Source organism: Pteropus vampyrus, unplaced genomic scaffold, assembly GCF_000151845.1.
Source record: "Pteropus vampyrus isolate Shadow unplaced genomic scaffold, Pvam_2.0 Scaffold124, whole genome shotgun sequence".
Classification (NCBI taxonomy): domain Eukaryota; kingdom Metazoa; phylum Chordata; class Mammalia; order Chiroptera; family Pteropodidae; genus Pteropus; species Pteropus vampyrus.
This window is the reverse complement of record NW_011888905.1, coordinates 495979-506089: the sequence shown is the minus strand read 5'-3', so window position 1 is coordinate 506089 and position 10111 is coordinate 495979. Positions and strand designations below refer to the sequence as shown.

The following is a 10111-nucleotide window of genomic DNA, read 5'->3' as shown; positions in this document are numbered from 1 at the left end:
GCACTGGCACAACTCCAGCCTCAAGGAAACTGGCAAGGCACGGGCTGGGGCTGATTCCGTGTTCAGTCATTTTCCATACAAGGTACAATTTTGCACTTGGCTATGTTCAAAGCCGCCTCAAATACCAAGGCCCAAAGTAGAATTAGCAACAGTATGACTTTAATACTTACGATGATCTTCAGATAAGAACGCTAAATCACAAATTAAGTGAAAACCGAAATAAACCCATTGTGTTTAAAATGAGAAGCATGCTTTACCTCAGACGCTGAACGTTTCCTAATGTGAGCAATTTTTTGCCATTTACAAATGTTCGATTCGGATGCTAACGGCAGCCTCCGACATTCCCATGCAGGCTTTGGCATTGTTCATCCTGTGGAGCACGATCCATAAGCTTTTCATAAATAAAATACATAGAATTACAATTATATTAATCACCTTACCAATGTTTTAAAATATGTGCTTCTTAACATAACATCTGGTACCTACAGCACTTTGGAAATAAGGATAAACAGCGACAGCTGTAAGCAAAGTATTTGTGATTCTATTAGCCAGTCACACTCCATATAAAATCTTCAAAGATTAAAATAGTTGTTGAAAAATTTCCCTTTGATCCAAATTCTGACATTGGTTTCTATAGACTACTACAAAGTCCGCAGACACCCCAGTTAAAGAACTATCTCATTAGGGTGACAGCATTGAAGTGTAAAATGCAACATGGCACTTGAAAATAAAACCACTAAGGTATGTTTGGGCGCCAGCTGGCATCCACACCTGCATAAAACAATGGTATGCCTAGAAAAGTACTTAAGGTACTTGCACGCGCGACATGTGCCCTATTATTAGAGGACAACCTAGCTTTTGACTTGGCTGATACCTGACAAAAACATCTGAATTTTCGTAGACTTGTACACGTGCGTGACACTATTTCATCACAAGCTTTCTTGTTAGTAGGCAATGTAGACCTACGGTATGGTCGTATAAAATTCTCGAAGCTTCCAGTGCTACGCCATTTTATGATTGCTTGGGTGGCTCTTAAAAGAGCCTTTGGGTTCTCTGAAAATTGGCCTTTCAGGTTTACTTCTTAGGCGCCGTCTTCCTGGGGTTGGTTCTCTGCTTGCTCAGCTTGGCCCTGCCGGCAGCGGACTTCCCCGCCCTGGCCTTGGCCGGGCTCTGCCGCGGCGGCTTGCCCTTGGCTCCTGCAGCCTTCCTGCCCGCCCTGTCGACTTTTGAGGCGGTCGTCGTCCTCGGCTTCCGCGCCCTTTTGGTGGCCTTGGTGCTCTTCGGAGACTTCGACTCCCTGGACAAGACCAGCTTCTTGGCCTTGGCAGAAGCGGCCTTCTTGCCCTTGCGCTTGGCGGGCTCGGGGGCCGCCTTCTTGCTGAGCTTGAAGGAGCCCGAGGCGCCGGTGCCCTTGGTCTGCACCAGGGTGCCCTTGCTCACCAGGCTCTTGAGGCCCAGCTTGATGCGGCTGTTATTCTTCTCCACGTCGTAGCCGGCGGCCGCCAGCGCCTTCTTGAGCGCGGCCAGCGACATGCCCGCCCGCTCGTGGGACGCCGAGAGGGCCTCGGTGATCAGCTTGGACACTGAGGGGCTGGGAGCCTTGCGAGCGAGGCCCACCTGCTTCTTCCCTCGCTTCTTGGCGGGAGGCCTCTCCATAGACACTGGGCCAAGCTCTGCGGGGGCCGCAGGCACCGTCTCGGACATCACAGGGCACACGACCAGGAGGTAGGAGGCGTAAAGCCCCGCCGGCCCGGCCTTATATAGGGCACGGCGCGCTGTGATTGGTGCGTCGCCCGGGCGCCGCCCCGCCCCTTGGGGGAGGAGCATTTGTGTTTGTTTTCCCCCCAAAACTTGAAGCCCACAAATATCGTCTGCGCAGAACCGCCCAGATTCCACTCCCGGATGATCCGTGGAGACCTGGGCTTCACGTGCCTTTTCACCTTTTAATGGAAAATAACCTGGAATGCTGAAACTTCTCGATAAAGCACTTGATTTTCAGTGAAATTCGAGGAGAAGAACAAAACTTCCTTTTTTTCTTGTAAATTTAAAAGTAATTTTTAGCAGGAGACTCACTTCACCTCTTCCGAGTGGTCTTCTAAAGAGTTGGCTTCCAATCGGTGGAGAAAATAAATTAGTCACGCCCTGATTTTCATCGAAAACTATTTGTGTGCGTGAGGGAAGTAACACATCTCTGAGATGTCTCGCTGCGGACTCAGAAGACACATGTAGGATCGTCTGACGTGCAGGTGCGACCTTACTAGGATAAATACAACCTAACAAAGCAAATCTGCAGACTGCGGGTTGCTCGTGACTGACGACCCCCCACCCCTAGCCTCTGCAGCTTGATAGGGATGAATAAGCAGCATAGATTTCACACATAACATCTGTTTGTCCAAATCAGGTCGCCCTCATGGAGGGTGTCCTCAACTGAGTATTGCTTCTGGTTTCGCTAATTAAACCCTCCTTCCTCCCCTCTCCCCCTCCCACCTCCAAAGACACACAGAGAACAGACACGGTCCCTCCCTCAGGTAACTTAAATATGAGGCAGGAACCCCTGGCCTGACGGGCTCAGCAGGAACCACAGACACAGGACTGGGCTGGCAAGCGCCTCTGCAGGGCTGTGGGCATTGGGATAGTGTCCAGGATGCTTCTCTGCAGAGCAGTATAGTGTGGCCAGAGCCCAGGGTTCAGCAGAGGAAAACCCTACCAGGACCATCTTGCGAAGATCCCCAAATCCTGCCTGAGAAATTTGTCAGTTATTCTGCAGGTGGGGAGCCACCTGAGGTGTTGAAGGAGAGAGTCTGGGTGTTGCTAGTGCAGTTGCCCTGTCGCCGGAGCCAGGCCAGTCCTCCTCGTGGAGTGGTTAGGAACCTCATAAGAGAGAATGTAGGTAAAAGTAGCTTCAAATGAACACTGCCCAGTGCAGTTTGTTATTCCAGCCGAGTCCTGGGCAGAGGAAGCACCTGTTAATATTAGGGCTTTTTAAAAATCTTAACCTCGGATCCTTGTTATTTTTCGTACAGCGTCTCCCATGGAACAGCTGCAATCACGTCCCTCTCTAGCAGCGGGTTGTTGCTTATGAGGTCGTGGCTAATAAAAACGTGGGGGGCGGGAAATCACCCTCGCAAATAATGAAAGAAATGAAATTTCAAAAAAAAAATTTTCTTTTGGCCTATCTAGTTAACAGTAATTAAAAAAAAAAAATCCTCCATGTAAATATGAGTGCTGTAACACAGGAATTTTTATGTTACATTGGAATTATAAATTGGCATGGCCCTTCTGGATAGCAATTGGCAATGTATATATTAAGAACCTTAAAAATGGTTATGCCTTGTGATCTAGCATTTCTACTACTTCTATAAGTCTATCCTAAGGAAATAATCAAATAGTCAAAGACTTATATACAAAGATGTGAGATTTGCATGACTTATAATACATAAAATGGAACTAATCTAAACAGCCAATAACTGAGGACTAATGACATAAGTAATAATACATCTACAAAAAATTGTCTCTAACCATCTTACCTAGAAAATTTTGTACGTGTATATACATATATGTTATATATGTGCATGTATATATATCATGATACCTATGCTTGCTTTGTATATGGTATATACTCATTATAAGTGTAACATGTATACATTGACATATATCCACATATTCATATGTGTCACATACACATAAAAAGGAGACATTTTTAGGAGTTATTTTATTCTTCTTTATATATTTCTCTTTTACAAAATTCTACAATGACATTTAATATTTTTATGCTCAGAGAAAAAAATGTTTTAGCCAGGTTCTTATTGATCCTTCCACGATTGTTAAAAATATCTATCTTCCCATACCTCTCACGTGCAACTGGTTTCCCTTGAGATGCAGCCGTGTCCAGCAGTAACCAGTGGTGGGAAAAGACATGTCTAAAACCCACTTGCTCCTCCTGTGAGAAGAGAGGGAGACTGATTAACTGACTCCTACAATTCACCAGAAACCTGACTTGTATGTGACTCTGACAACAGCAGCAATAACAGCGATGGCTTGTGCTCACTGGGCTTTGTTTTGTGCCAGGCGGTGTTTTCAGCACCCGCGTTATGTGGCACCTCCCTTCATTCTCCCTGATTCCCAGATGGGGACACGCAGTCTCGGAGAGGTTGGGTCTCCCAGGTGACACAGCTGTTGGATGGTTAACCACACCCCCTGACATTTGAGTCTTAAGTAAAGGGCGACTATGATCTCGCTGGTGTCCTGTAACTTACATTTGAGCTAAGTCCGAAGGGTGAGTAGGGACTTGTCGGGTGAGGAAAGGGGGTTGGGGCATTTAACCGAGGAGCCACAGCGACAGGCGGAGCGCCCTGAGGTGAGCCTCGCAGAACTGCCTGTGAGGGACCAGGACAAGTTGAAGAGTTCAAGCTCGTGGAGCAGCCATAGCGGTTCCCAGAAGCCTCCCCTCAGTCTAGTGCTTGTCCCCCTGGGCAGCTGGCAGATGACATCATTCCACTCTCTTTTTAAAACAAGTCGAATGGAAATCTGGAGGAACTGTATCCAAACCAATGCTTAATTTATGTCTTGGGGTGTTATCAAATGCGTTTTTTTCCTCCTTCTTTTGACAAGCAAGCAAAGGCAAACCTGATTTAATTTTAACAGATATTATCTTCCAGCAAACGTCAACCGTCTCGAGGTTTTCACAGCAGAATCCGGATCCACGGAGCCCCCACCCCCTCCCCCTGCACCCCCATGCTCAGCATTTGTTCTCGGCTCCCGCTCGCAACCCCCCCGCTGCCACAGCGCCCTCCCTCCTCCAGCTCTGGTTCGTTTCGTTTCTTCTTCGTGGCGCTCGGCTGCTCACAGACCAGATATCTTGCTAACTTACCGTGTTTTCTACATTTTACTCTACTGGAGCCCCAGCTCCCCGAGGAAAGGACTGAGTGCTTGTAAAGTTCACCGAGTATGAACACAAGCGCTTGGTGCACAGCAGGCATTCAAACGATTTATCGAATGAGTTATTAATTCAATTCTTGCTGTGCACCTACTGTGTACCAGGTCCAGCAACGGCCCCTGTGGATACTGTGGTGACCAAATCAGAGCTCAGAGCCTATTGGGGTGACACCTAGACAAGCGATGACTATCAAGTGCAAACTGCTGAGGTCACACAGATCGACTGGGAGGAGCTGGTCGGAGAGATCCCATGGGGAAGGTGACAACCAAGCGGATGCCTGCGGGATGAGTGGGAGTGTCTTGGCATGAAGGAGGGGGCATCAGAGGCAGAGGGCCAGCATGCGTGGGAGGCAGGAGGCCGGGGAAAGCAGGGTGTGGGCCAACTGGGCTGCGGAACATGAGAGAGCGGGGAGCGAAAGAGGCCACAGACCACGGGGCGGTAAAGTCCCGTCGAACCGTGTGCCCGGGACTTGGAGATCCCCGAAGGCAGAGCTCGTCCAGGCCTCTTCCAGAGGCCGTACTTGGCCATCATGCGGCGATGCCGTGCGGCTTCTGGGGGGTGTTTCACCGAACCCTCAGCCCGTCTCCCTGAGTGAGTCTGACCACCCTGCTGTTCAGAGGGGTAGGACTGTCAGAGGAACTCAAAGGCGTCTACTTAACTATTCGCACATCGTGTACTTGTGTATAAGTGAGTCTAGCAATAGATTCATTTTGTCCAACAAAGTCTAAAAAGATAATTTATAGAACAGGAAGAGGAGAGGGCAAGTCTACGGACTGGCTAGGAGCTGCAGGATCGTGGCCGTGCGTTACCTTCAGGAGAAAGGGGCTCAGTATGGAACATCTGTTCTTGCAAAGACCAAAGACGACTTTTAAGGAAAATGATTAGTGCTTCTCTAAAAACTCTCAAGGTTGTCTGGGGAGCATTTGTGGCTGGCTGACTGTGGGTCACCTGCCATCGGCACCCCCGCCGTGAGTCAGCATTTCCTGACCATATGCGACATCGGTTTCTCAACAACTCGACGTTGGTCTCATAACCAAGTGGGTGTAGCCATGTGGGTTTCGGTCTCCCCTCTGTCACTTTTAGTCTTCTGCATGTTAGAGGGAGGAGGAGGGCAGAAAAGTCACGAGGCCAATCGCAAATATAATAACTATTTGAAATCCACATTAGTTCAGCATATAATTTATAATCGTAAAATTTTAAATAAAGTAATGTTAACTTATCTAACCAGTAAACCTAGTAAAAAAAAAAATCAATAAATTCAAATTAATTCGTTCTTTTAGAAAATAAACTCCAGACTCGCATAAACTAAAATATTGTCCTAACATTATCTTCTCACTATGACAACAATGAAGAAAAAGACATAGAGCTATTTTTAAAGCAAAACTAAGCCTGTGAATTTGTCCAGAAAGTTATCTTGATTAGAAATATGTGATTTTTTTCTCTATAAAATTACAAACCACAAATTAAAAATGTGAAGTTGTTTCAAATAGTGGAGTAGCTCTGGTTGGTTTCTTATTAAACTATTACTTGTTAATATCTGCTACATGTTAGCTAAGACCGCTAATCAAACTCACAGTTAAACGTCTTTTTTTTTCACTAAGTTACAATTTAAAGAGGTAGCACATTTAGGGCATCGGGAGAATTCTGATTTTTATTTGACTTTCTGTTATTTTAAAGTGATGTGTTTCTCAGTCTTTATATAAGCCATTTAAGATTTAAGTTTACGTCTTAATTCATTAATTTCCTGCTGAGGTAAACAATTGACTCCAAATTATTTGTACTCAGAAAACAGGAAATATTCTCAATCCTCATGCAAGTCAGAGGAGCTAACTGTGAAAATGGGACAAAATTTAGAATAGATAACGACAGAGGCACAGAACTAAGTATGTCGGTCAGTTAAAGACACAAAGACATGTAATTGCTATCAGAGGTCTCTCAGGAGCATCCTTGCTGAGAATCTGGGGAAATTCTGATGCCCTCTCCCCGCCCGAAGATTGGTAGGCATTCTAGTGTCCACTGCCACATCCCCCACCGTAAACTCGGTAAGTTTTAGAAACTATTAAATGTTTGTTCCGAATGGCATTGAAAGCCATCTCTTTTTTATCCGACTCAATAGTCCGAGTTATAACGACGTGTTTCTCCTCTTTAACCTTACTTAAAGGGCCTGAAGGGACAATAATTTAGAATTATCGAATCGTAAGCTTCGGAGGCCTCGGCGTCTTCAGCAATGAAAGATACAGGACAGTGCATGCTGGAGAGTATGTTTCCTTGTTTTCTGTCTTGTCCTAAGTCTCCTCTTAGGCCTAATATGTTAAACAGAAAACCTACAGTCCCCAAATAGCCTCGCTCATGCTTAAAGCCCAAGATGCCTCACCTAGATATGACACCTAATGTGAGGGCAGTTTCCACCTCTCTCCCCAGAAACACCTTAATCAGTCTGGAATTTCCTAGTCAGCACTAGTGAGGGGAACTTGCCTGGTAAGAGGCCCTGCCTTCCTGTAACGGAAGGAGCCCTTGCCCGACATCGCCCACTCTTAACTTCTTAGTCCCACCCTCCTTCTATCTGTAAAAACTTTCCACTTTGTACAACGCATCCGAGCCCCTCCTAGTGGCTAGACGGGATGCTGCCAGATTCATAAATTGCTTAATAAAAACAATTAGATCTTCAAATTTATCAGATAATTTTGTTTTTTAACAATGTCGAAAGTTATAGGCAGCCATTTCACGTTTGTATTATCTTTGAGGCTGGAATGCCATTTCGCAGATGGGGATTCAGAAAGAGCCACCCCAAGATGTGCCTCTGGGTATGTGATTGTTTTGAAATAGAGGCAACATTATCCAGGTTGCAAGAGAAATTTATTGTCTCCCTGCCCCAACTACCTGGAATAACTTGAATTAGAGGCTTGCACATAATAAGAGATTATCAGAGGTAACCTTCTGACCCACCTACGGCTATATGGCAGGGACACTGTTTACTAAGCATTTCCTCTTGTTATCATCCTTTGAAGCCCATACAGCACCTTACCTCATCCTCAGCTCAGGACGTCTAAGGAAGCCATGTTCCCTTTCTGCCTTTTCATCTCCTGCATGTGGGGTCACTGACTCACCTGTTTACAGGGCTCCTGTATATACATAGGTATTAAGATTGGTCATTTTCTCCTGCTAATCTGCCTCATTATTACACCAGTCAAGAGAACCTTGAGAGAGAAGACTCTTCCTCCCCTGCACAGACACCAAGAACTATTTGGACTCATAGTTTGAGCAAATATGAAAAAAGTTTGAAAGGAGACTGCTCTTTAATTACAGGAAGCCTCAGACACAAACACCGAACAGCAGATCCCAACACAGGCCAGAAAGGAAAAGGGGAAGGTTGTCACATTGGCACAGTAAATCTGTCCTAAGGTAAAATTTTCCATTTCCCTACATCAACGCAGAAAGAGCTTCAGTATCAAACTCTGAAAATGCGTTCTGGATTAAATTCCGTGGCGGACTTTCTCTTCCACCTTAGACTCCGCCAGTGGCAAAGATCACACTTGCATAATAAAGGAACAAAGTCCTTTCACGGTTTTTTTTTTTTTTTGCCTGAGGCAAAGATGGAAGGTAATAGGAGAGGGTGGAGTTTCCCAGCCCCCAAACTGACTAATTAGGCCTGTGCACTTCAATAATTAAGGTTCAATACTTTGCCCCACCTCCATAATGCAAATTAAGTAACTAATTACAGCTCTCTTACGGGAGAAGTGGGTGGCTCTGAAAAGAGCCTTTGGGGTCAGCGGCAAAGCCGCTCAGGAGCGCGTCTACTTGGAGCTGGTGTACTTGGTGACGGCCTTGGTGCCCTCGGACACGGCGTGCTTGGCCAGCTCCCCGGGCAGCAGCAGGCGCACGGCCGTCTGGATCTCCCGCGACGTGATGGTCGAGCGCTTGTTGTAGTGCGCCAGGCGCGACGCCTCGCCCGCGATGCGCTCGAAGATGTCGTTGACGAACGAGTTCATGATGCCCATGGCCTTGGACGAGATGCCGGTGTCGGGGTGCACCTGCTTCAGCACCTTGTACACGTACACCGAGTAGCTCTCCTTGCGGCTGCGCTTGCGCTTCTTGCCGTCCTTCTTCTGCGCCTTGGTCACCGCCTTCTTGGAGCCCTTCTTCGGGGCGGGCGCCGACTTGGCTGGTTCAGGCATTTTGAAATGTCAAAATACCAGGAAAAAAACAAAAGTGTGGACCGGATTTCGGCTACTTATAGGGCCTTTATGCTAATGAGGGATGCAGAGAGCCTTGTAGTTCATTGGAAAACCAACGCCACGGCTGTCATCCAGGGGCCGAACTATGCAAATGAGGTATGGAAATAAAGCTTTTCTATTGGCTAGTTGCCCGAGTCTCTGATTAGCCAATCATACTAGCCGATTTAGTGCCCAGGAACTGCCTATAAAGGCAGCAGTGTGCTCCCTACTCCCAGAAGCGACCTGTTTGGGCGAGTCCCCGGTTTTCCTCTTGGAGGGGTTCCTTCGTTGTTTGCGATGTCTGGACGTGGCAAGCAAGGGGGTAAGGCGCGCGCTAAGGCGAAATCTCGGTCCTCGCGGGCCGGGCTGCAGTTCCCCGTGGGCCGCGTGCACCGCCTGCTCCGCAAGGGCAACTACGCCGAGCGGGTGGGCGCCGGCGCGCCCGTGTACCTGGCGGCCGTGCTGGAGTACCTGACGGCCGAGATCCTGGAGCTGGCGGGCAACGCGGCGCGCGACAACAAGAAGACGCGCATCATCCCGCGCCACCTGCAGCTGGCCATCCGCAACGACGAGGAGCTCAACAAGCTGCTGGGCAAGGTGACGATCGCGCAGGGCGGCGTGCTGCCCAACATCCAGGCCGTGCTGCTGCCCAAGAAGACCGAGAGCCACCACAAGGCCAAGGGCAAGTGATCTGACAAGCATCTGAGTTTCCGCAAACGCTCTAAAACCCAAAGGCTCTTTTCAGAGCCCCCACCATCTCAAAAGAAGAGCTAGTATCACTTGGCTAAAGGAAGGAAACACAAGGTAAGCTAATTTTTCCCAAGCTGTAGCAATACAAAGACATTCTAGGTCTTTAGGAAAGGCTCATGGTGTTCCTACACATCAGGCTACCTCTAAAAAGTGAATTTGTCTGACGCTGGCGTGTGTAGTGACACCATTACAACATTTTAGTCGCGTGATC

At 47.5% G+C, this 10111-nt stretch overlaps 3 protein-coding genes across 4 annotated transcripts in view; 1 reads left to right on the top strand and 2 right to left on the bottom strand.

Moving 5' to 3' along the window:
• Nucleotides 1–1714, bottom strand: part of LOC105296406 (histone H1.2-like) — a 28610-nt gene extending 26896 nt beyond the window's left edge. Inside the window, exon 1 of one of the 2 annotated variants that reach the window (XM_023534396.1) lies at nt 1372–1714. In XM_023534396.1, coding sequence (XP_023390164.1) covers nt 1372–1704 — 333 coding nt within the window. In that variant the 5' untranslated portion in view covers nt 1705–1714. The remainder of the gene's footprint in view (nt 1–1371) is intronic. The other variant, XM_023534397.1, reaches the window with a different exon arrangement.
• A 6959-nt stretch (nt 1715–8673) lies between these two features.
• LOC105296318 (histone H2B type 1) lies at nt 8674–9149 on the bottom strand. The gene has a single exon (XM_011366345.2). The coding sequence runs from the start codon at nt 9109–9111 to the stop codon at nt 8731–8733; it is 381 nt and encodes a 126-aa protein (XP_011364647.1). The 5' UTR covers nt 9112–9149; the 3' UTR covers nt 8674–8730.
• A 228-nt stretch (nt 9150–9377) lies between these two features.
• Nucleotides 9378–9897, top strand: LOC111728728 (histone H2A type 1). The gene has a single exon (XM_011366329.2). The coding sequence runs from the start codon at nt 9448–9450 to the stop codon at nt 9838–9840; it is 393 nt and encodes a 130-aa protein (XP_011364631.1). The 5' UTR covers nt 9378–9447; the 3' UTR covers nt 9841–9897.
• The last annotated feature ends 214 nt before the right edge of the window (nt 9898–10111 follow it).

Excerpts from the sequence above, each read along its gene's own strand:
- LOC111728728 (XM_011366329.2), top strand. The coding sequence starts at position 9,448 with ATGTCTGGACGTGGCAAGCAAGGGGGTAAGGCGCGCGCTAAGGCGAAA.
- LOC105296318 (XM_011366345.2), bottom strand. The coding sequence starts at position 9,111 with ATGCCTGAACCAGCCAAGTCGGCGCCCGCCCCGAAGAAGGGCTCCAAG.